This window comes from Phyllobates terribilis, unplaced genomic scaffold, assembly GCF_046119375.1.
Source record: "Phyllobates terribilis strain yellow unplaced genomic scaffold, ASM4611937v1 Scaffold_17__1_contigs__length_24005725, whole genome shotgun sequence".
Classification (NCBI taxonomy): domain Eukaryota; kingdom Metazoa; phylum Chordata; class Amphibia; order Anura; family Dendrobatidae; genus Phyllobates; species Phyllobates terribilis.
In genome coordinates, this window is record NW_027362777.1 from 11610377 (window position 1) to 11636671 (window position 26295).

Genomic DNA, 26295 nt, shown 5'->3' on the forward strand with positions numbered 1-26295 from the left:
TACATAACATGGATAAGCGACATAACTTCTGTCAGGGAGTGTATATGAATGTATTTTAGTTTCTCACTCAGGGTTTTCATATTTTACTTTATACTTTCCTTTCCCCTGGTTGACAGTGTGTTGTGGCCTCCCCTCTGGTTCCTCAGGAGGTACAAAAAACTCCTCAATGGCCTATTAAGAGAGTTAGGTCCGTGGCGTTTTTAGTTGTGCAGCTAGGGCCTTTATAATCTGTACAGAGACTAGTTGGGTGTAGTTGCGGCATTCTTCTCTTTGTGGGTTCTCCGGTGGCTATCAAGATTTGCTTTCTGGTTAAAACATTTCCCACATTTTGAACATGAAAATGGCTTCTCCCCTGTGTGAGCTCTCTGATGTTTGATAAGATTTGATTTCTTTGCAAAACATTTCCCACATACTGAACATGAAAATGGCTTCTCCCCTGTGTGAGTTCTCTGATGTTCGATAAGCGTTGATTTCGCTGTAAAACAGTTCCCACATTCTGAACATGAAAATGGCTTCTCCCCTGTGTGAGTTCTCTGATGTTTGAGAAGATTTGATTTCTGTACAAAACATTTCCCACATTCTGAACATGAAAATGGCTTCTCCCCTGTGTGAATTATCTGATGTTTTATAAGATTTGATTTCTTTGCAAAATATTTCCCACATTCTGAACATGAAAATGGCTTCTCCCCTGTGTGAGTTCTCTGATGTTCCATAAGTGTTGATTGCTCTGTAAAACAGTTCCCACATTCTGAACATGAAAAATGCTTCTCCCCTGTGTGAGTTCTCTGATGTGCAATAAGTTTTGATTTCTGTACAAAACATTTCTCACATTCTGAACATGAAAATGGCTTCAACCCTGTGTGGGTTCTCTGGTGTGTAATAAGATTTGATTTCTCTGTAAAGCAGTTCCCACATTCGGAACATGAAAATGGCTTCTCCCCTGTGTGAGTTCTCTGATGGCTGATAAGATTTGATTGATTTGCAAAACATTTCCCACATTCTGAACATGAAAATGGCTTCTCCCCTGTGTGAGTTCTCTGATGTGCAATAAGATATGTTTTCTCTGTAAAGCAGTTCCCACATTCTGAACATGAAAATGGCTTCTCCCCTGTGTGAGTTCTCTGATGTCTGATAAAAGTTAATTTCTTTATAAAACATTTCCCACATTCTGAACATGAAAATGGCTTCTCCCCTGTGTGAGTTCTCTGATGTGCAATAAGATTTGATTTCGCTGTAAAGCAGTTTCCACATTCTGAACATGAAAATGGCTTCTCCCCTGTGTGAGTTCTCTGATGTCTGATGAAAGTTGATTTCTTTGTAAAACATTTCCCACATTCTGAACAGGAAAATGGCTTCTCCCCTGTGTGAGTTCTCAGGTGCCTAACAAAATCTGATTTCTGATTAAAACATCTCCCACACTTGGAACAAGAAAATCTATTCTTCGCTTTGTGAATTTTTTCATGTTTAAGAAAAGACTTTTTGAGGGGAAAACTATTTCCATATTCTGAACGTGAAAATGGCTTCTTTGCTTTAGTAGCAATTTGTTTTTTAATGCTTATTTTGCGACTTTGATTTTCCTTAGTAGTCGGTAATGAATCAGAAGACAGGACCTGTTTCATAGGATCAGATGACAGATCTTTGCTGTGAAGGGATGATGGTATATCTGGAGTAATGGCATTCATTTCAATTGTATCCTGTGGGATCTCAAAATTATCTGATTTGAAAATTGAAGATGTCAGGTGTCCCTCTGATCTCCTGGTACAGACATCTGCCAATAATAAAACCAATTATTATTTTTTAATAAAAATCCTTGTAATTATATATTTTTGAACATTTCTACTTAAACTGTCCGTAAAAATGGGAAGTTATGCAAAAAAATCTAATTATTCACCAAGACAATGACAGTTCACAGTCTAATAGAAAACCTCATAGGATGAACCAGAAGAGTGTAGTGTTCAACTGTTTATTCATTCTGCATCCCAAATATGGAATAAGAAGCCACCAATGTTATGTAGGTGAAAATAATACCAATAAAAACTTCTACTCGCAAAAAAACAAGTCACCACTCAGGTCCATCATCTGTTAATGGAAAAACAGAGGTTTCCACATTATTAGTGGCTCAAAGGCTCTTGAAAAGCAACATGGCTTCCATAAACCAATCCAGCAATATCTTACCTCTCAAAGTGAAATCTCCCCCTCATTCTGAGCCTTGCAGTGCGCCCAAACCACATTTAGCCTCCATGTATTTGGCATTACTATAGTGAGAAGAACCCACTTAATTTACGGTGTGTGTCTCCTGGAGCACAATCTGGTCACTATGTGTTGGGTTATAAAATGACAAATGTGCAATTTTCACTCTACAAGATCCACTGCGTGCTAATTTCAGGAAAGTGGCTTTGGAGTCAAAATAGTCACTTGTCCTATAGATTAATTCACTGAGGAATATAATTTCCAAAATGGAGCCACTTTATGGTGATTTCTACTGCTCTGGTTTTCTGCCATTTTGTCATATAAGGGCTTCTGCAAATGGTGGGTCCCATCTCCTCTGGGATCTCCTACTGCAACATGTGCTTCTGTCACCAGGAGCCATCTTTTTCCTTGGGAGCCCCATGACAGCACCATACGAGAGAGTAGGATCCACCCCTATTACCCGACAGGAAGCCCTGAGCACAAAATAAAAAGGCAACTCCCACTTCCTCCTTCAATGTGGTTTCATATCCTCAAGGATGTAGAAGCCTGGAGCTCACGGCAGGAGCAGCCGTGAATCATGGAACACCAGTGAATCATGAAACACCATGCTGTGTTCTATAGCAACCTCTAGTGAGTGGCAATAAGCAGGGGCCCAGTTGGGCGCTGAAATGATAACATCAGTCTGGAAGAATCTAAATTTAATGATTCCGTACCTACCTACGTTTGTTTGGCCTAGGCCTCATGGCTTGCGTATTGAGCTTCACGGCTAGGCCTCATGGCTTGCGTATTGAGCCTCACTGCTAGTGTGTCACCCTGGCCTGGATGCCACAAATATATTAAAGCTGTGTCTGAGAGCAAGGGGGAGGTTCTCTAGTCAGGGGAACATTAGCATGCAATGCCTCCTGTCTCAGGCCAGTAGGGGGAGCTGGCTGCCCCTATAAAAGCTGGTACTGGGGGCAGGGTTAGGGAGAACCGGATGACCTGTCTCAGGACTGAGACGTGTCCCAGAGCAGAGCAGGGACAGAAAGTTGTATTGCACCTAAGAGGAAGTGTGGCAGGAGGAGAGCCACAAGCCAGAGACAAGAGGAGAAGTGAGCCTGTCTTGGCAGATAGAGGACTTAATCTACCAGACTTTGGTGTCTGAGGCTGGGAGGATTCCACATCCCCAGCAGATAACCAGTTCGCACCGGACTGTATATTCCTTGGCCTAAGAAGCCTGGAGGCCCTGCCACAACAGAAGGGACCAGCAAAGCCGTACAAGGCTGGGAGCAGAAAGGAACCCACGTCGCAGGCCATACAGGCGAGAATACACGGAGAGCTCGGAAACGTGGGCTGTTACCCTATAAGGAGGAGATAGCCAGAAGGAGCACAGAAAGCACGGTAGGCCTACACCCTCACCCTGACCAGGGCCAATTTCCCCGTTTCTCTCAGACATCCAGGTCCCCTCCTAGCCGGGACTGTTTGTGGGTCAATTTACCTGTTCTAGTAAAGACCCTGGACTGCAACCTGTTGTCTGTGTGCTCCTTGCTCCTCCAGCACTATCAGCACTGGGACTCTCACTACCATCACTCCCAACATCCACTACACTGCCCTGGGGCCGCACTCTTCCCGTGGGAAGTCACACCATCCCAGCTGCATACATCATCAGCCCCAGCGGTCTGCCTTGCAGCGGCGGTTCCTAATGACCGCAAATCCACGGGTGGCGTAGTCGGATAATATCAACAGCACATAACGGACTACCACTGGCCTGACCACCCTGAGCCACGGAACCGAGTTGCCACTACTACTCCCACCGTTTCCCTATTGTCCGGATCCGAGTGCCCCACGGCCCAGGGGGCGAGTCAGCTTTGGCGTAGTCGGCAGGATTGCAACCAACCCGCCACAAACGGGTATTGCGTGCCTGAAAAAGACTTTGCACTTACCTGAAAAGAGGTTTCCCGCCGTCCTGAGCCATTTCCCGCCATTTCCAGCCATCTCCCGCCATCTTCCATCGGTTCCCACCATCTTCAGCCGTTTTCCCGCCATCGGACGCCATCTTCTGTACGCCGCACGGGAAGAAGAGGGGCGTGGACGTCCAAACCGCGCGAGATCCGAAGCTCCGCCCCACGCACCGACGCTGCGCAAGGTCCTGGAAGGGAGAGAGAGCGACGCTGACGTCATCAGGATGCGACACAAGGTCCTCGTCCAGAGCAGCAGCAGCGGAGCCGCGGCCTACAGAAGAGGATCGTCGGAAGGTAGGCCACGCTTAACTAGGGGGGAGGAAGATGTCGGACACAGAGGCACCCATTACCACCAACGCGGCTGCAGCAGCGGTGATGCCCTTTTCCCTGCCCTACATCCCTGGAGCGACCTGGCTGCCCAAGTACTCAGGGGAGCCCCATGCCCTAACTGACTTTAAGGAAAGGCTGTACAGTTTGTTCCAGGTTTACCCCCTGACAGAGGAACAGAAGGTTAGCATATTAACAGGGCAGTTAACTGGCGCAGCCCAAAGGGAGGTAAAGTCATGGCCCGCTGAGGAGAAAAGAACCGTGAAGGGTATTCTGGCCCGGCTGCGGGGTACCTTTGACACACGTACCTAAGCTGAAATTAAAATGAGGTTCTATGGATGTAAGCAGCGGGCACAGGACAGCATCAGAGACTATGCCCTAAATTTGCAGGAAGCCCTAAGGGCCATCCAACAAACTGACCCTGGCAGTGTGCAGGAAACGGATAGACTACTAACAGAACAATTCATAGAAGGTCTGCTGTCCAGCGCCCACAGGGCCCAACTGCGCCTCATATTCTTTCAGAACCCTGATCTGACCTTTGCCCAATTTAAGGACAGGACCATAAGGGTGCTCCGTGAACCTGCAACCAGTGGCGCTATAAACCCCCGGCCCCCTGCTCTCACCTACCACCAGGAGGGGCGCCCTCCTCTATGGACCCCGTGGGGGCTGATGCACAGGCCCTGAACCAAGCCCCGTCGAAAGACCTGCACCACCAAGTCCAGGAGCTGACCAGGAGCGTCGCGGCATTGACCAGGACCGTCCAGGCGTTGCAAGTGGACCCGTCAAGACCCATCGAGCTGGCTTCAAGTCCGGAGGATGTCCCGTGGCGTCGACAGAGGAGGATCCCGTCGTTCCGAGGGAGGCCCACAGACCCCTACGCAGAGGATGGACAGCCCATTTGCCGTCGATGCGACCAGCCCGGACACATTTCCAGGTACTGTAATTTAAACGGGTCCAACCTGGGGCAGAGGGCCAACCCCCAGGCATAAGATCACCAGGCCCTTATAATTGGCGTGATAAGTACGCTGGGGGGCGCCCGGTTTTACTCGTGGTGCTGGACGGTATCCCCATGAGTGCCTTGCTGGATACTGGGTCACAAGTAACCACTATCCCTTATGTACTTTTTAAGCAGTATTGGACTGATGCTGATATCACACGGTATCCAGACAGTAACTTGAGCATCATCGCCAGTAATGGCTTACCCGTGCCGCAGATGGGGTTCAAGGAGATGACCATTAAAATTGGTAAAGTTGAACTACCGGCACAGGGAGTGATTATTGTGGAAATTGACCGTCGTGAAAGTCACCCTAAAATAACTGTGGGTACTAACGTGATTGAAAATTGTCTTTCAGAGGTAATTGTAATTCTACAACAGGTGGCGGTGAATGCTTGTTCCAGCCAACAGAGAGTCCTCAACAAGGAGATAAAAGCCCTGATGAGACGGCAGCAGGTAGAACTTTCTGGTGGTGAGATCGGTAGCGTAAGACTGAGTGACCCATTCCCCATTTCCATGCCTCCGAAAAGTGAAATGATGATCTGATGTCGGACTGCAATCGGGTTGAGAGGTAGAGACAACCAAGCCATGGTAGAACCCGCATACTCGGACAGCAGGCCCACCATTTTGACAGCCCGGGGGGTGGTTGATGTCCGTCATGGGAGGGTGCCCGTCCGCATCCTCAACATTGGTGAGAGGGAAGTACACTTACCCAGGTACGCTACACTCGCCAAACTGTTTGTTGTTGAACACAAAGCTATCAGGGCCGTGGAACCCTTGCCTCCATCTCCACAGGTGGAGGGTAACGGCTCCCAGAAACAAAAGGAGGACTGGTGCCAGAAACTCCATGTGGGTGCTGACTCCACTCCCCTGCACAAAAAACAAGGAGTCTACCGGGTGGTACAGGAGTACGAGAGAGTCTTTAGTAAACACCCGCTAGACTTTGGCAGAGTAAAGGGGATAGAACACCACATCCCCACAGGGAGCCACCCACCGATAAAAGAAAGACACAGACCTGTACCCCCTGCACATTATCAGAACGCAAAGGGCATGCTAAGAGAAATGAAAGAAGCTGGGGTCATTACAGATAGCTGTAGCCCCTGGGCAGCCCCCTTGGTTCTGGTGAAAAAGAAAGATGGCACCATGAGAATGTGCGTAGACTATAGACAAATCAACCGTATCACCCATAAAGACGCATACCCGCTGCCTTGAATAGAGGAGTCTTTAGCCGCACTAAAATCAGCTAACTTCTTTTCTACTTTGGACCTTACTAGCGGGTACTGGCAGGTTCCTGTGGCAGAGGCTGACAAGGAGAATACCGCCTTCACCACCCCGATGGGACTGAGTGAGTTCAACTGTATGCCCTTCGGGCTCTGCAACGCACCAGGGACCTTCCAGAGGCTGATGGAATGCTGTCTAGGGCACCGAAACTTCGAGACGGTCCTCCTTTACCTGGACGACGTGATCGTCTATTCGAAGACCTACGAGGACCATCTGAAGCACCTGGCCGAGGTGTTCGAAGCCCTGGCAGGCTATGGCCTGAAGGTGAAACCATCGAAGTGTCACCTGCTGAAACCAAAGGTCCAGTACCTAGGGCACGTGGTAAGTGCGGAAGGAGTAGCCCCCGACCCTGACAAGGTCACGGCAATCAAGAGCTGGCCAAGCCCCTCGAACATCAAAGAGGTGAGACAGTTTCTCGGGTTGGTAGGCTACTACCGAAGGTTCATCCCCGGGTTCACTAAGATGGCAGCTCCTATGCAGGACCTCCTGATCGGACAGTCTAAGTCCAGAAGTCAAAAGCCACCCTTCAAGTGGGATAAACCGGAAGAGGAGTCCTTCCGCCAGTTGAAGATGGCCCTCACGGGGGATGAGATCCTGGCCTACCCTGATTATGGCCAGCCTTTTATTCTCCACACGGACGCCAGTAATGTGGGACTGGGAGCCGTACTGTCCCAAAACCAACAGGGCAGATAAAGGGTGATCGCGTACGCCAGCCGGAAGCTGAGGCCCACCGAGAGGAACCCGGAGAATTACAGTTCCTTCAAGCTAGAATTCTTGGCAGTGGTGTGGGCCGTAACGGAACGCTTCAAGCATTACATGGCCTCCGCAAAGTTCACCGTGTACACGGACAACAACCCGTTGACACACCTGGACAATGTAAGACTGGGTGCCCTAGAACAGCGGTGGATGGCCCGTCTCTCCAACTATGACTTTGTGATCAAGTACTGGGCCGGCAAAACCAATGCCAACGCTGACGCCCTATCGAGGAAGCCTCACTTACCTGAAGGTGACGAAGACCCAGAAGAGCTGGAGGAGATAGAACTCCCCGCGTTTCACCGGTATGGAGCCGCTCAATACTCCCACCGCGTGAAGGAGGAGGATCTAACAACCGTGACGATCAATCCCCTACCTCACCACAGCTGGGCTGAGACCCAAGATAGTGACCCTGCCATCCGCCTGGTGAAAGATCTGCTGACCCAGGAAGACGCCCGCATGGATCCGGATGCTCCAGAGGAAGCTAAGCAGCTATGGAAAGAGAAGAGCAAGCTGTTCCTCTACGAAGGCAAGTTGTGCAGAAGGATTGTCAACCACCGGACGCACGAGCTGACCTGGCAAGTCGTGGTTCCAAGGCGGGATGCAGCTATGGTCCTGGGGGCTTACCATGACAGAGCGGGGCACTTCGGTTGGAAGAAACTGGAGTTCCTGCTAAGAGGACGGTTCCTTTGGGTCGGCATGAGAGGAGCTGTGGAGAAGTGGTGCAGAGACTGTGGCCCTTGTCACCTAAGGAGGAAGGACCGCACCAGCCAGAAGACACCCTTGAGGCCCATCGTCACCACGCAGCCTCTTGAGCTGGTAGCTCTAGACCACGTCAAGTTGGCTCCAAGCCGGTCAGGGTACATCTACGCCCTGACAATCGTGGACCACTATTCCCGTTTTCTCGTGGTGTTCCCGGTAAAAGACTTGACAGCCCAAACAGCGGCCAGAGCCTTCCAGCAATACTTCTGTCGTCCACACGGGTATCCGGAACAGGTCCTGAGAGACCAGGGTCCAGCGTTCGAGGCTGAAATCTTCCAAGAGTTCTGCAACCTCTATGGCTGTAAGAAGATTTGTACAATGCCTTACCACCCCCAAACCAACGGGATGTGTGAGAAGATGAACAATATAGTCATTGATCTCCTGAAGACGTTGCCCCTGGAGGAACGCAGCCTGTGGCCAGAAAAACTGCCGGACCTAGTAGACCTATACAACAATATCCCTGTGAATGCTACAAACTGCACCCCGGCTTACCTGATGCGAGCCAGACCAGGTAAGCTGCCCGTAGACCTGGAGATGGGAGTCCTAACGCCTGAGGACACCTCCCTCGATGCAGACTGGGATACAGAAAGGCAACTGCTGTACAAGAAGGTACAGGAGAGTGTGGAGAGGAGCCTGGCCCAGGTGAGAGAAAGGCAAGAAAGACTCTTCAACCAACACGCCCTTGCTGGTCCCCTAGAACCTGGTGAGCAGGTCCTGAAGTGGAAGAGAAGGCTACATAAGTTGGACGACCAGTGGGAAAGGGAACCCTACACTGTACTGCAGTCTGACCATGACAACCCAAAGGTGTGCGTAATCACCAAGGACGGAGGAGAAACCACTAGTGTTGTCTCCAGGGACCACCTCAAAAGATGCCCCGAGCAACTCCGTAGTGCAGAAGAGGATCAGAGTGACCTTGAACCCGCAGAGGACAAGGAAGAAATGATCAGCACCGTTCTCGGAGAGTTCCCTCAGTCCTGGACTCGCATAAATGATGCCATAGTGGTACCCGTCCTGCATTTCCTGCAACCGGCACAGCAACAACCAACACCAGAGCCGGAAGGTGAAGAGGAGCAAGCAGTTCCAGAGGCAGAAGAGCCTGTACCAGCAGCCCAGGAGAGTCAACCCTCTGCTGACAGTGAGCCTGCCATGCCTGCGGTAAGCCAAAGGACCCGCAGACAGCTGCCTGCCCTACCTGTACACCCAGCTGGTAGCTGTACCCCTAACGCTAGTGGGGAAAGCCAGGTTGGTCCACCACCAGACAGTGGGCTACGTAGGTCAACCAGGAGCACAAAGGGGCAGATACCCGCTCGCTGGAAAATATAGAGCGCGCTAAGATTGTAAATGACCCTGTTGCCAAATATTGAATTGTTTGCAAAGTTACATGCATGTTTGGTAATTCTGTATTTCAGTTTCTTGCAGCTACCGTAAGGACTCAAAGGTTATGGACTTTTTATAACCGGGACCTTGTATGGACTGCGTTCGGAGCCTAGCCCAGGAATGAACTAAGACTGTAAAGGACTTGGGGTAGGACAGACCCCCACCTGGTTAAGGCTCCCCGTTGTGCTGGTGATATGGACACCCGGTCACAGGCCACACTGTGACCTTAAGAACTCAATCTGTGCGTCGTCTGTCTGTTAATGTTTTATGGTTATGCATATTGTCTTTGTTTATTGTTTAGTCCCGGAGTACTAAATTTCACTAGGGGGGAATGTGTCACCCTGGCCTGGATGCCACAAATATATTAAAGCTGTGTCTGAGAGCAAGGGGGAGGTTCTCTAGTCAGGGGAACATTAGCATGCAATGCCTCCTGTCTCAGGCCAGTAGGGGGAGCTGGCTGCCCCTATAAAAGCTGGTACTGGGGGCAGGGTTAGGGAGAACCGAATGACCTGTCTCAGGACTGAGACGTGTCCCAGAGCAGAGCAGGGACAGAAAGTTGTATTGCACCTAAGAGGAAGTGTGGCAGGAGGAGAGCCACAAGCCAGAGACAAGAGGCGAAGTGAGCCTGTCTTGGCAGATAGAGGACTTAATCTACCAGACTTTGGTGTCTGAGGCTGGGAGGATTCCACATCCCCCAGCAGATAACCAGTTCGCAGGGGACTGTATATTCCTTGGCCTAAGAAGCCTGGAGGCCCTGCCACAACAGAAGGGACCAGCAAAGCCGTACAAGGCTGGGAGCAGAAAGGAACCCACGTCGCAGGCCATACAGGCGAGAATACACGGAGAGCTCGGAAACGTGGGCTGTTACCCTATAAGGAGGAGATAGCCAGAAGGAGCACAGAAAGCACGGTAGGCCTACACCCTCACCCTGACCAGGGCCAATTTCCCCGTTGCTCTAAGACATCCAGGTCCCCTCCTAGCCGGGACTGTTTGTGGGTCAATTTACCTGTTCTAGTAAAGACCCTGGACTGCAACCTGTTGTCTGTGTGCTCCTTGCTCCTCCAGCACTATCAGCACTGGGACTCTCACTACCATCACTCCCAACATCCACTACACTGCCCTGGGGCCGCACTCTTCCCGTGGGAAGTCACACCATCCCAGCTGCATACATCATCAGCCCCAGCGGTCTGCCTTGCAGCGGCGGTTCCTAATGACCGCAAATCCACGGGTGGCGTAGTCGGATAATATCATCAGCACATAACGGACTACCACTGGCCTGACCACCCTGAGCCACGGAACCGGGTTGCCACTACTACTCCCACCGTTTCCCTATTGTCCGGATCCGAGTGCCCCACGGCCCAGGGGGCGAGTCACTAGGCCTCATGGCTTGCGTATTAAGCCTCACGGCTAGGCCTCATGGCTTGCGTATTGAGCCTCACGGCTAGGCCTCATGGCTTGCGTATTGAGCCTCACGGCTAGGCCTCATGGCTTGCGTATTGAGCCTCACGGCTAGGCCTCATGGCTTGCGTATTGAGCCTCAAAGCTAGGCCTCATGGCTTGCGTATTGAGCCTCAAAGCTAGGCCTCATGGCTTGCGTATTGAGCCTCAAGGCTAGGCCTCATGGCTTGCGTATTGAGCCTCATGGCTAGGCCTCATGGTTTGCGTACTGAGCCTCACGGCTAGGCCTCATGGCTTGCGTATTGAGCCTCACGGCTAGGCCTCATGGCTTGCGTATTGAGCCTCACGGCTAGGCCTCATGGCTTGCGTATTGAGCCTCACAGCTAGGCCTCATGGCTTGCGTACTGAGCCTCACGGCTAGGCCTCATGGCTTGCGTATTGAGCCTTACGGCTAGGCCTCATGGCTTGCGTATTGAGCCTCACGGCTAGGCCTCGTGGCTTGCGTATTGAGCCTCATGGCTTGCGTATTGAGCCTCATGGCTTGTGTATTGAGCCTCACGGCTAGGCCTGATGGCTTGCGTATTGAGCCTCGTGGCTTGCGTATTGAGCCTCAGGGCTTGCGTATTGAGCCTCAGGGCTTGCGTATTGAGCCTCACGGCTAGGCCTCGTGGCTTGCGTATTGAGCCTCATAGCTTGTGTATTGAGCCTCACGGCTAGGGCTCGTGGCTTGCGTATTGAGCCTCGTGGCTTGCGTATTGAGCCTCAGGGCTTGCGTATTGAGCCTCAGGGCTAGGCCTCATGCCAATTCAGGTGTGGGTTTATGTCTAACGCTGGCCTGTCTGAAGGTTTTTTCAGACCGCTTCATAGTTGTGGAAAAACCTGCCACGTTAGGTCTAGAATTTTCCTCAGCTGTCTGCCTCACAGGGGGTTGCCCGATTAGCCAGGCAACTTGGGGCCTGTAGATCTGTTTCACTAAGGTCTCAAAGCTTCACTACCCTTTACTAGCAATATTACTGATATTGGTAAGGAAGGTTTCTAGTCGATGCCCTCGGTCTGGGGTGATTCTATTAAATACAGTCCAAAGGATAGCTGCTGAGTCCAGATTCAGTCAATCCCTCATACTTGGATAGCATATTGAAATAGTCTGCATTTAACATTTGTGTCCCAGTGGTCTTCTTGGTAAAGGTGTGAATGGGGGCGCTAAAAGAATAATAACAATTTAAGTCCAGTTGATCTTCACAATCTAGGATCATTAGTAACGTAACATAGGTTGAATAAAGACCTAGGTCCATAAAGTTCAACCCTTTCCTATTTTAGGTGCTGGAATCGCCTTTCTTCCACCCGTAATGAGTGCCCCTGCTCCTTCGTATGGTTATTGGAGGGAATAAGTCATGTGCTAGTCCTTTGTACTGACCACACATATATTTATAGATGTAAATGAGATCCCCTCTGAGGAGTCGTTTTTCTAAGCTAAACAAGCTCAACTTTTTCAACCTCTCATCATATGAGAGGCCTCAATCTCTTTAGATGAACTGGCTGATAAACATCTACAGCTCAGTCCCCCCCCCTCCTCCTGCGCTAAGCTTAAAAGAAACCACTATAAGTCCACTTAAAACTCCTACCTAGAGTCTTCAAATGACCTTTTGGACGTTAAGTGATTAAACTCTCTATACCAAATAGGAAATGGTAGGAGGAGCTGCGAGTTGTACTCACCGGTGGGGGGCTGAAAATCCAACATTTGCCCCAATCTACCCTCCTGGTTTAGAGTGATAGGAAACTTGATCGTGCCAAGAGGGCGGCACTATACCGGTCTGACCTCTTAAGGGAGGTATGAGTTGGTTGATAGACCACCAATTGCCTCAATCTACCCTCCTGGTATGGAATGGTAAGATGAACTTGATTGTGCCAAGTAAGGCAGCACTATACCGATCGGCCTTCCTAAGGGAAGTGCGAGCTGGACTCACCGGTATCGATGGTTGATAAACAAAACATTGCCTCAATCTACCCTCCTGATTCGGAATGGTAAGATAAACTTGATTGTATTGAGTTGGCCAGCACTACCGGTCTGCCCTACTAAGGGAGGTAGGAGTTGGACTCGCCGTTATGGGACTGACGAACCGGTAAATATCCCAGTCCATCCTCCTAATGGAGTTGCCCGACAGACACGATTATACCGGATCTGGTAAAATTATTTCAAGACCAGTGTATTCTCCCAGTTAGAAGTGCAGATGGACTAATTGGAAACTAAGTCAATGGAGCCATATTACACTATGTATTCTTGGGATTAAAGTCATAAACTGGTAGACTCAACTAAGTGGCGAGTTGGTTAAATATTCAGTCAGTGCGCTCTTGGAGTGATAAGACGGCAGCGCTGCAATAAACCTATAAAAGGAGGAATCAGTGGATGAGTTAAAATGTCCCCGTACCCGTGAGACTCCTGTGGTGAAGGAGAAGCATCTTTGCAAGTTAAGACAAATGCGTTCACACTGAGGTAAGACCGTTCTGATTATTACTCAAGCACAGGATGATACGTACTTATGGTACATGTTTAACGGGACGGGATGCTAATACCTTAGCTTAAGACCATCTGAGATTTGACCAATACCATAAGAGATCTAGATCTCTTTCTGAATGAGTTGCTTTGGAAAAAAAAAAAAAAAGTGTATCAGAGGTGATGGTTATCACTCGGTTTACTTAGTTTCTTTGCTTGAAAACTAAACTATTTGGCATTTGAAGTACTTTAATCTAACAATCTCCATGGTTGGATTATAAAGTTGCTGAATTGATGCTATTATAGGAGAATAGCGTAAATACGATCATCCCTGCATGAACGGTGGATTGTGACTTTTCTTTTGGAATAGCTTAGATTTGTGTCTTACCCTTTCTAGGTACTTGGCTAGATTGTGGTAGCCAGAAACTCCCCAGGATGGAAATCTCGAACTATAAGTGTCCGTTCAGCTTAAATACATTTCTTAGGGGAACTTAACGTTACACCTTAAGGGATATAGAGTACTAAATATTTCTGCTGGTTTTGAAATCCCCATTTTGGCAATCTGGGATGCTCTATCTACTCTTGATAGCATAGAGTTGAGTAGTTTTGAACGATTATGTGATCATTGACCCTAAAAAAGATTCTTATGGCCCCGATCTTGGCCTTACGTGGGGCCTTCAATTGAAAATGCCAAAAATATTAAGGTAGAAACCCTAGTCAAAGCCTAGTTAAGGTTACCAGGTTCCCTGAATCAATTAACTTCTGCTTCTATTACACGCCGAGTCTTAGCACCAGTTCTTATATACTTCAGTTGTTGGTTAGTTGATTTAATGAAAACAGAATATCTAATCAAATCTAAATCAAATCAAATCAAATCAATATCTAATCAAATCAAAAGATATTCAACCATGTATATAAGTGAGGTCTCTAAATATAGACCTTTCTCTGGGAGATAAAGAGGACAGAGTGTTGTAAAAATCCTGTTTACTCTTTTGGCGCTTTTGGTTTAAGCTCCAAATCGATAGACATTATGTTGATTGTGAATTTTTTAGATATCATTCAATCTTGAAGCACTATCTGTTAAACTAGGATATTCTGGGTACCTTTCTTCAGGTGTAAGATCCTACAGGGGTGCTCCCTCCCTATTGAAGGACTCCGTTGCTATGGTCTCTCGTATGGTGCTGTTATGGCGGAGGGAAAAACGATATTTACTCACCGGTAATTTGATTTTCCTGAAACCCATGACAGCACCCTAATTTTCCCTCCCTCTGACTTTTGGCTGATGGTTCTTAGTCTTCTCTTCTCACAATGAAGAATGTGCTTGAGTGAATGTATAAATAAAAATGATGATGAATTGGGTGACTCTTACTTGACTCCTGGAAACCACATTGAAGGAGGAAGTGGGAGTTGCCTTTTTATTTTTCGCTCATGGCTTCCTGTCCAGTAATAGGGGCGGATACTACTCTCTTGTATGGTGCTGTCATGGGTTTCAGGAAAAAAAAATTACCGGTAAGTAATTACCATTTATTCATTCTGCAAGCAGTGCTGGTGATGGAAGAGACGTCGGAAGAACAAGCTCTGGGTGGCGCTGGCTCTGTCCAGCCAATAATAGCCCCAGCCCCCCGAGGAAGCCAGACATGGCGAAACTTGTTGGGGTGGCTATGTATATATTTTCGGTAGCACTAGGGAACCTGTGTATGTCCTAGTAAATAATGTGATCAACTAATCTATGAACTGCAGACATAAAGGAAAACTATAATGAATATAATGAGCTCATGATATCAGATGTATTCTAATACTATACAGTTTCTAGAGACTTAATATCAGAGTAAGGGCACAGACAAACTAGTGTAGTTTTAATTTACTTCTTTACCACATTTTAGTAAAGCAGTAATAAAAGAGATTTTTTTATACACCCCTCAACCAGGGTTTTTTTTACCCTCTCGGTAATTTGTCAATATGCATATGACAGAAAATACCCAAAAGTGACAAAATTCTAAAAACTGCACCCCTCAAGGTGCTCAAAACTACATTCAAGAAGTTTAGTAACCGTCCAGGTGTTTCACAGGAATTAATGGAATGTGGAAGGAAATTTTTAGGCTTCCTCCAAAATTTGTTGTGCATGCTGATACTCCACCTGGGGGAAAACAACAGTTTGGGTGCATGGCAGGGCTCCGAAGAAAAGGATCGCCATTTGACTTTTTAAATGTAAAATTTGCTGGAATAATTAGCGGACGCCATGTCGCGATTGGAGAGCCCCTGATGTGCCTAAACAGTGGAAACACCCTACAAGTAACACCATTTTTAGACCCCTCAAGGAACTTATCTAGAAGTATGGTGAGCTCCTTGAACCCCCATGTTCTTCACAGAAGTTTATAATGTTGAGCCGTGAAAATACAGAAAATCTAATTTTTCCCACAAAAATGTTTTTTTGCCACACATTTTGCTTCTTCACAAGGGTAACAAGAAAAATTGCACCACACAATTTCTTCTGCAATTTCTCCTGAGTAGGCAGATACCCCATATGTGGGAGAAACTACTGTTTGGGCGTACGACACAGCTCAGAAAGGAAGGAATGACGTTTCTTTGATGGAGTGGTCTGCGGGTGTCATGTCGTGTTTGGAGAGCCCCTGATGTGCCTGAACAGAGGAAAACCTCCACAAGTGAACCCATTTTGGAAACTATACCCCTTAAGGAATTTAGTTACCATATTATGTGGACTATAAAATGCATTTTTTAACAAGAAAAAAACTCTTGTTTAAAAGTGTGTGCGTCTTATAGTTCAGAGGCGGCTTCCTGTGATGGAGTAGAAAGTGGATACCGCATCCTCCCCAATCACAGAAAGAGCTGTTGTCTATTCTTCTGCTCTGCACTGATCTATGTGACCGGTGAAGAGCAGGAGAGGAAGCTTACCAACAGAACAGAGGCTGCAGGAGCCAAGCAGCTGAAGGACCTTCTGCAACAGTAATTCCAAGACCTTTCAGGTCTGCGAGTGTCATGTCGCTTTTGGAGAACACCTGATTTGCCTAAACAAGTGACCTCTTTTTGGAAACCTGACCGCTCAGGGAACTTATCTAGATGTGTGGTGAGCACCTTGAAACCACAGGTGCTTCACAGAATTTTACAACGTTGATCTGTGAAAATGAAAAAAAGATATTTTTCCCACAAAAATGTTGTTTTAGCCCTAATTTTTTTCATTTTCACAAGGATAGCAGGATAAAATGGACCCCAAAATTTGTTGCGTAATTTCTCCTGAGTATGCTGATACCCCATATGTGGACGAAAACTACTTTTGAGGCACAGTGCAAAGCTCAGAAGGGAAAAAGTGCCATATTGGAGTTCAGATTTTGCTAGACTGGCTTGAGGGTGCCATATCACATTGGCAGAGCCCCTGAGGTGCCAGAACAATAGAACCTCCCCCATAAGAAACCCTATTTTACAAACTAAACCTCTCAATGAATTCATCTAGGGAAGCAGTGATCATATTGACACCACATGGGGGGTCACAGAATTTTATACTATTGGACAGTGAAGAAAAAATAATAACATTTTTCCCACTAAAATTTTGTTTTAAACCTAGATTTTGCATTTTCACACTGGGAAATGGATAAAAATGGCACCAAAATGTATCCCACAATTTCTGCTCAATGTAGAAATACCCCATATGTGACTGTACATTACTGCTTAGCCACACAGCGAGACTCGGGAAGGACGGAGCAGGACTCCATATACAAAGCCCATAAGTGCTAGAAGAGCAGAATCCCCACTCAAGTGACCCCATTTTGTAAAATATACCCCTTTGGGAATTTATCTACAGGTGTAGTGTAGATTTTCACTCCATGTTTTTTTTTTCCAGAAACAAGCAGCAGTGGATGTTGCTGAGTGAAAATTGCAAACTACCTTTGTAGTGACCAGTACGTTGTAGTGGCCAGTACGTTGTAGTGCCTGTATATTGTGCCTAGCTCATGCTTCTGGAGACATGCACCCGTTAATTAGGCCGACTCTCATCGCTACACAAGTGCCAAACATATGGACACTAACTGAGGTTTGGGCACACTGTGGTGCTCAGAAGGAAGGGGAGCATTTGCATTTGGGAGAGCAGAATTTGCTGAATTTCTTTTGAGGAGCAAGGAGCCATTTTCACTTTTCCAGAGCCTCTGTGCTACCAGTAACGTGGTTAGTCCCTCATTATATGGGAACTATTGGCAGTGAGACAACGTCGAACTAGTAGGAGACGCCCTCTAGTGGACGTGTTCATTATCAATGAATATAGGTGATACCATGGAAAAGAGAATATAGTTTCTCTTACTGGTGACAAATTAATAAATTAGAACTAGTGATGAGCGAGTATGTTCTGTTAACCCTTTCAGCGAGCATGCTTGGGCGATGGCCACTTGTTTTTCTTTACTTAGCTGCTTTTTTCTTGCCATGATACAAATTCTAACAGTCTATTCAGTAGGACTATCAGCTGTGTATCCATCTGACTTCTGCACAACACAACTGATGGTCCCAACCCCATTTATAAGGCAAGAAATGCCACTTATTAAACCTGAAAGGGCACACCTATGAAGTGAAAACCATTTCCGGTGACTACCTCTTGAAGCTCATCAAGAGAATGCCAAGAGTGTGCAAAGCAGTCATCAAAGCAAAAGGTGGCTACTTTGAAGAACCTAGAATATAAGACATATTTTCAGTTGTTTCACACTTTTTTGTTAAGTATATAATTCCACATGTGTTAATTTATAGTTTTGATGCCTTCAGTGTGAATGTACAATTTTCATAGTCATGAAAATACAGAAAAATCTTTAAATGAGAAGGTGTGTCCAAACTTTTGGTCTGTACTGTATGTGTTTTGAGATACAGTATTTGCATGTCATTTTAGAGAGATTAATTTTCTCTCATTATCATGGTATTTATTTTGTATTCTTTATGTTGCAGAACGGCTTCTCCTTATTTTAATCACTGATCATCATCCTCCACGGCCCACAGGCTGATCCACTTACACCTGTTCACCTCCTGTGATATTTCCAGGCTTATTATTCTTTTGTCCTATAGTCCTGCACGGCGTCCATCCCTCATCCCACAGTGGAATGCAAACTCCCCTGTTCTGTAACGCACTCTACCCACTCAGTACACAGTCTTCTTGCTTGTGGAACGCAGGACGCAGCCTCTGACATGCACGTCCTGCACCGTGGAACGCACGTTCGCCCTCAGTTTCTCCAGTCACGCCTCCTATGCCTTCAGGCAATTGATAGCGGCACTCGACACGGCGTCACTTCCGGTGATGTCACTGCTATCCAGACACCGCCTCCTATCGCTTCAGTCCACTTCCAGGAACGTTACACCAGCGGTTCACTCTGATTGGTCTCCTGGGACATTAGGTCCCGCCCTCTGACCACATATACTAGGCTTTCTCCTCCCTTGACATGGCGACCTTTGGAACCAGCGGCGGATGCCACGTTTCACGCCTGTCATACTTCCTGCTCTCACTACTGGGTAGGTTTCTACATATATCTGCAGGTACCGATTGGATAATTCCCTATGAGGCTGATGTTCTTATAGCTGTTTGTCTCCCTAGATCCTGTCTTTCCACTGAGACACTGTGTCCTTCCTGCTTTCACCTTTAACTATATTCCTAGCAGTCTAGTAGGTCACACTTATTATTATTATGTGCTCTCTATTGTAATGTTATTGATTTTCAGATGATTATATGAATTTCAGAAATACCTTATGACAGTTTGTTTCTACTACCATATTTTTCGGACTTTAAGACGCACTTTTTTCCTCTAAAATTTTGGAGGAGGGGGGGGTGCGTCTTATAGTCCGATATACATAAAATACTGTGGCTGTGGGTGGTGGGGGATGTGGGGGAAGTGACAGTGGCGGAGTAGCGGTGCGCAGGAGGCAACTGCCGCCTTCTGCAGCCTACATTGTGCCCACTACTAAAGAAAATTAATATTTACGGCTCCCCACGCCCATGGACGTGGGGAGCAGTGAATATTAAATTTTCCTTAATAACCGGCACACTGTGCCTGCAGCTCCTGGTAAGTATGGCACCCTGTATGTATGGCCTTTCTCATCCCGGTATGCATGGCCCCCTTATCCAGGTATGCTTGGCACCCCCTGATCCCCCTCACGCGGCACAAAAAAAAAATAAACTTTCATACTCACCTCCTCTCTCCTCCAGTGCTGTGTCACGCTATGTGCCTGAATAGTCACTGATCCCCACGCCGGGACTGTGTGCGTGGGGAGCAGTGACCATTCATTCTCCCTAATAGCGCGCACACTGTAGCCGCAGCGCGGCTCCTGCTGCGCTCAGAGTGACCGCTATTAAAGGCAATGAATATTCACCACCACTTAACAGGGCATCATGGCCACATTTTTTGCTTACATTTTTTTTTATTTTCCTCTTCTAAAACCTAAGTGCGTCTTATGGTCCGGTGAGTCTTACAGTCCGAAAAATACGGTACTTTTTATGCTTTTGTCTGATATATGTAGTTTTTAATTTTTTTGTCTTTATGCTGCAGTACACACTGATGAAGGTTTTAAGGACCAAAACAATAGTATCTGTGTTGGACTGCAATTAAATACATTAAAATTATGCCTGTCTGAGTGCCAAGATTCATTTGCTATTTGAATGGCTTTGACCCTACTTGTTCACCTATTCCAGTAGTGCTGCGGTTTTCTACACTATTATCTGAGATGAATCTGTAACTTCTCTGCATTTAGTGGTTTCTACTCACCTGGGTAGTCATATGTAGGAATATCCTCTTTACACCGCTCATCACCCCTCACATATGTCTCTGTAGTATTAATATGAGTCAGATCTTCACCCTGAAACAAATATTGTAAGAGTCACAGACAGACGGAGAAGTCCCATCTATGATCAGCTCTAATCCTGCCATCTCCACTGTTCTCATTACACAAGTATAAAACATATAATATTGGTGGATAAAACAAGACTGAGCACAAGACCTTCACAGCCGTCTACACATCATAGGGGAGATCTCATGATACCTCTCCATCTACCTGATGATCCTGAGGAACATTGGGATCTTCTTGTTTACAGTCCTGTGGAAGAAGAGGACGGGGACATCTCTCTGGTGTTGTCCTCTTACTGGATAGATCTGGAGGAAACACATAGAGGGACTGAATTCATTGTTTAAATACAGATAATTATAGGTCGTGTGTATTTAGTCCTGTCTATTACCTGGTGATGTGAGGGGCTGGGGAACCTCCATCATGACGTCCTTGTACAGATCTTTGTGTCCTTCTAAATACTCCCACTCCTCCATGGAGAAATAGACAGCGACATCCTGACATCTTATAGGAACCTGACACAGAAAATGATACCGTCATCCCCCCGATCCCTTCATAGTGTTACTGTATAATGTCCCAGCATTCCTCATTCCCAGCAGTGTCACCTCTCCAGTCAGCAGCTCAATCATCTTGTAGGTGAGTTCTAGGATCTTCTGATCATTGATGTCCTCATGTATCAGGGGGTGAGGTGGAGGCCCTGTGATTGGGCTCAGGGGTCTCCTCCATTCCTCAGACACAGGGTCCTGACAGCGCTCACTAGAGGTCTTCTTCACTACTGTGTAACCCTAGTTATGGAGAGACACATTAATAAATCTCACTACAGACATTTCCAGAGTCCTCACCTCTCCAGTTCTGTCCATCTGTTATTCCCATAGATAAGAATGATGTAATGTGACATCATCAGAATCTCTCACCTCTCCAGTAAGCTGGAAGAGGATCTCTAGGGTGAGGCGTAATATCCTCTCCGCCATCTTGTCCCTGTCCATATCCATGCTTAATGAATGAATCAGAAAAATTTTCTTATTTAGGGGATCCGATATTGTAGAGACCTGAATGAGAAGAACATGAGCCGATGTAAATTCATAAAAATCCTGAGTAATAATACAATCACTGGAGATAATAAGGGAAACATATGAGATTTACTATTTTCTACTATTTAGTTTTCTTCTTTACATCTAGTAATAAAACCTATACAGTGCCTACAAGTAGTATTCAACCCCCTGCAGATTTAGCTGGTTTGATAAGATGCAAATAAGTTAGAGCCTTCAAACTGCAAACGAGAGTAGGTTTTATGAACAGAAACATAAATCTTACAAACCAAAAAGTTATGTTGCTCAGTTGAATTTTTTTAAATTTTAAACATAAAAGTGTGGGTCAATTATTATACAACCCCTATGTTTAATATTTTGTGGAATAACCCTTGTTTGCAATTACAGCTAATAATCTTCTTTCATAAGACCTGATCAGGCCGGCACAGGTCTGTGGAGTTATCTTGGCCCACTCCTCCATGCAGATCTTCTCCAAGTTATCTAGGTTCTTTGGGTGTCTCATGTGGACTTTATTCTTGAGCTCCTTCCACAAGTTTTCAATTGGGTTAAGGTCAGGAGACTGACTAGGCCACTCCAACACCTTGACTTTTTCCCTCTTGAACCAGGCCTTGGTTTTCTTGGCTGTGTGCTTTGGGTCGTTGTCTTGTTGGAAGATGAAATTACGACCCATCTTAAGATCCTTGATGGAGGAGCGGAGGTTCTTGGCCAAAATCTCCAGGTAGGCTGTGCTATCCATCTTCCCATGGATGCGGACCAGATGGCCAGGCCCCTTGGCAGAGAAACAGCCCCACAGCATGATGCTGCCACCACCATGCTTGACTGTAGGGATGGTATTCTTGGGGTCGTATGCAGTGCCATCCAGTCTCCAAACGTCACGTGTGTGGTTGGCACCAAAGATCTCGATCTTGGTCTCCTCAGACCATAGAACCTTGAACCAGTCTGTCTCAGAGTCCTCCAAGTGATCATGAGCAAACTGTAGACGAGCCTTGACATGACGCTTTGAAAGTAAAGGTACCTTACGGGCTCGTCTGGAACGGAGACCATTGCGGTGGAGTACGTTACTTATGGTATTGACTGAAACCAATGTCCCCACTGCCATGAGATCTTCCCGGAGCTCCTTCCTTGTTGTCCTTGGGTTAGCCTTGACTCTTCGGACAAGTCTGGCCTCAGCACGGGAGGACACTTTCAAAGGCTGTCCTGGCCGTGGAAGGCTAACAGTAGTTCCATAAGCCTTCCACTTACGGATGATGCTCCCAACAGTGGAGACAGGTAGGCCCAACTCCTTGGAAAGGGTTTTGTACCCCTTGCCAGCCTTGTGACCCTCCACGATCTTGTCTCTGATGGCCTTGGATTGCTCCTTTGTCTTTCCCATGTTGACCATGTCTGAGTGCTGTTCACAAGTTTGGGGAGGGTCTTAAATAGTCAGAAAAGGCTGGCAAAAGAGATCTTTAATCCACACATGTGAAGCTCATTATTCTTGGTGCCTGAACTACTTCTTAATACTTTTGGGGGACCAAACAGAATTCTTGTGGTTTGAGGGGTTGAATAATAAATGACACTCTGAATTAACTTTTAACGTTTTTAAAAAAAAAAAAAAAAAAAAAAAAATTTGCTGCAGTGCATTTCCCACTTCCAGGCTGATCTACAGTACAAATGTCACAATGCCAAGTTAATTCCGCATGTGTCAACCAGCTAAATCTGCAGGGGGTTGAATACTACTTGTAGGCACTGTATATTTTAGGCCACAGACAACAAGCAGTTTCTTCCTTGGAGTCTGTAGCTGAACACGTTTCTCATAGACTCATCTTCCTTATTGCTAATTCTCGTCTCATTTATCGACACTGGAATCGGCATTAACAATACTGCAGGAGATATTCATTACACGTGACATGAGAAATAACTACTTCATGATGAGGATGACATTTTGATCTTCAACTACGGCTCTAGAAACATATTTGGCCAGAGTCCTGTCACCCACTAGATCACTACCGGCCGTCTATATGAATGTTTCCCGTCTTCCCCGGACTGTCATCTTCTAACACGTTAGATCTCATGTCTTATTCACACACAGAAGTTTGAGACATTATAAAAGCTTGTTTGTAAGAACACCAACACAAGAGGTATTTGATGCCAAATTCTCCATATACAATGTATTTTTTTTCTCTGGATAGGATAGGAATTTTTTAGCATTTTCATGTAGGTTTCCATATATTATATGAAAAACACCCCCAAAAAATAAAATTGGGGATGGAGGTACTGTGGGAACATTATACAGTGTGTGGGTGGATGGCGGTACTAGGGGAACAGTATACTGTGTGTGGGGGCCAAGAAAGGGGCACTGTACTATGGGAGCAATACATGATTCATTCACAAAAACACCCTAAACATAACATTTTTAAAACCACCCCACAATTTGTGAATCTTCAGGATAAATCGCTTTCTAACCATTTTATTATTAAGCTAAAGTGTCTAAACAGACTTTCTTTCAAATCCATAAAGGGGCACTTTTCCGCGTTTGTCATTCAAGAACTGTTGGAGGATTATTAAAGATGATAGTTTTCCCACAAATTAGATGGGACACCTGTGGATATTGGTGAATTTTACCTGCTACATTTCTGTTGTGATTTACTCGGTAAAGTGCCCTTGTGTTAAAGGGGTTGTCCACTACTTTATATGATCCCCCAATGTATTCCCCCGGGGCCCATAAGTGTTTCTAAATACTTTGTGGTGCCTTTTCTGCCTGTGAGTGGCGCTATCACTGGCCGCTCACAGGCATCACGTGACCCCTGGCTGCAGCCAGCTCTGACATCCGCTCATGTCACGTCAAGTTCCGGCTGCAGAAGGTGGTACTCACTTCTACGTTTCACGGTGGACGCTGGGCTGTGGCGTGGGTTACCCAGCACGTCACACCCGGCATCCACCGCACGCTCTTCCTCTCCTCATTCACTGGGAAAGCGAGCGGGGGATGCTGGGTGTGATGCACGGGGTAACCCCGCCCACAGCCCAGCATCCACCGCGAGGAGCGCGTCACTGATGTTAGTCTCACTTGATGTGACATCAGTGACGGGTCACGTGATGCCTCTGAGTGGCCAGCGGTAGTGCCGCAAGGAGGCAGAAAAGGCACCGCAAGGTATTTACAGAAACATTTCTGGGCCCCGGGGGGGGGGTACGTTGGGGGGTTCATATAAAGTAGTGGACAAATTCTTTAAAGTGGACATTGGACAAACGTCACGATCAATTACAATCAGACTGAAGAAACAACACTCCTCTGTTCGGCTCTATGAGTCTAGGATGAAATCCACTGCGGCCGCTGCAAGAAAAGAATGAAGAAGAGCAGAAGTTTGGGGAGACCACCGTGGCCAGACATTTCCCGGAGATGGTGATAAAAGTTTTGATGGTCGGTGTTAGAAGAAACGACCGCAGCGGATTCACAATCACAACGCAGTAAACTTCTACAGAGACGTGTTCTGGATTTACTCCCTGGAATCACTTTCTCCCAAAGAGTTAAATGACGTCTGTAACTTTAATGTCTTTCTATGAAGCTTCTTCTCTGAACTTTATTCCTCTGTTGTCTGTCGGGGAGTTGTTTTCAAAAAAAATATTTTTGGGTGTTTTCTTTCTTTTAGTTTACTGGTTTAGTAATGGGGGTGCCTGATAGACTTCTCTGGGCTTCTGTCCTTCATCCTGCAGTCGTCTGAATGGATCTAATGTGGACGGAAACCAGCTAAGCCGCATTCTGTCCACAGCTGTTACCTCACTGTTCACACCACACAGAGACCCCAAAAGAATCTCCGTGCTGAAGGGGTTAATGCCCCCTGCGCCCAGTAATGGGGGTCTCCACATACCTCCACCTGCAGAGCCGTCACCACATATATGGCTGCTCTGTGCGCACAGGACCTGTGATGAGGTCACAGGAGGGGAGGAGTCAGGGGTCACATGATCAGGGGCCTCAGTGGATGCAGGACTCTGCTGTGCTGGTTGTCATGGTGCTGGATGAGCTGAAGTTTATGTGTGGGGTCAGGAGGGGTTTACAGTGTGGATGTAGCAGAGCCGCGTGTACGAGGTGTACGGAGCAGAGCCGCGTGTGTACGAGGTGTACGGAGCAGAGCCGCGCGTGTACGAGGTGTACGGAGCGGAGCCGTGTGTGTACAGATCGTGTGTGTATGGAGCCGTGTGTGTACAAAGCGGTGTATATATGGAGTTGTGTGTGTACGCTGTATACAGCTGTATACTCCCAGGTTCGGGCGGAGACACCACGGCTCTTTATTAGACGGGAGAAGAACTGACACTGGACATTCAAAAAAACTGCGCTTGTGTGGCACCCTGCTATTCACAGGTACCACAGGACCCAAAAGGGGCATGGATGGACCTCTCCACAAGAGGCCCTCATTACACACAGACACCTCCACCCTTCCACCTCATACCACCAGAGGGAGCCTGTTAGGGATATATACTGGAGGGTGGAGTTAGTTAGTTAGTTAGTTAGTGAGCAGAGATTGTGCTCAGTGAAGAAGCAGCTTCTGTCAGCTGCTGTGCTGAGGGCAAGTGAAGGCCCAAAGCACGTGCTGAAGCCTGGGGCCTCGAGTGTGGCCGGAGGCAAGGAGAGAGAAGTGATAAGGGGGCAGAGGAGCATCTGAGGCTCACCCCAGAATACAAGCCAGACACTGGGTCCGTGCCTACAGGGTCCTCTACGCCCAGTAGGAACAACCGGTATGCCAGGAGGGTTCCAGACCCCTGGTCAACCTGAAGCTACAAAAATCTAAAGAACTAGGAACCACGAAGGCCCCAGCGTCCAGGGATAGTGGAGGAAAGTTCTTACCACCAAGCAGACAGGTGAAAGAGTGAACAGTACAGAAGCTAGGCCCAGTTCCAGGCGGGTCAGAAGCTTCAGAGAGAGGAAGAAACGGATCAGGA

General features: G+C 47.1%; 2 protein-coding genes across 2 annotated transcripts in view; one reads left to right on the plus strand and one right to left on the minus strand.

Moving 5' to 3' along the window:
- LOC141176159 (uncharacterized) lies at positions 1–25280 on the minus strand. Its single transcript, XM_073660156.1, has 7 exons — positions 25227–25280; positions 21247–21381; positions 20938–21117; positions 20724–20847; positions 20543–20640; positions 20257–20347; positions 1–1768 (listed from the first exon to the last, which is right to left on the minus strand). Exons 2-7 carry the CDS (start codon positions 21322–21324, stop codon positions 240–242), a joined length of 2100 nt encoding a protein of 699 aa, XP_073516257.1. The 5' UTR covers positions 21325–21381; positions 25227–25280; the 3' UTR covers positions 1–239.
- Positions 1–26295, plus strand: part of LOC141176190 (oocyte zinc finger protein XlCOF29-like) — a 434978-nt gene that overhangs the window by 387400 nt on the left and 21283 nt on the right. The gene's annotated exons all lie outside the window — the stretch shown is intronic.

Bases quoted from the DNA above. Each gene is read 5' to 3' on its own strand.
- LOC141176159 (XM_073660156.1), bottom strand. From the start codon at position 21,324: ATGGATATGGACAGGGACAAGATGGCGGAGAGGATATTACGCCTCACC. The intron at 20,641-20,723 runs GTAATAGACAGG...TGTTTCCTCCAG, and splicing joins CCAGCCCCTCACATCACCAG to ATCTATCCAGTAAGAGGACA. The intron at 1,769-20,256 runs GTGAGTAGAAAC...TATTATTGGCAG, and splicing joins TCCTACATATGACTACCCAG to ATGTCTGTACCAGGAGATCA.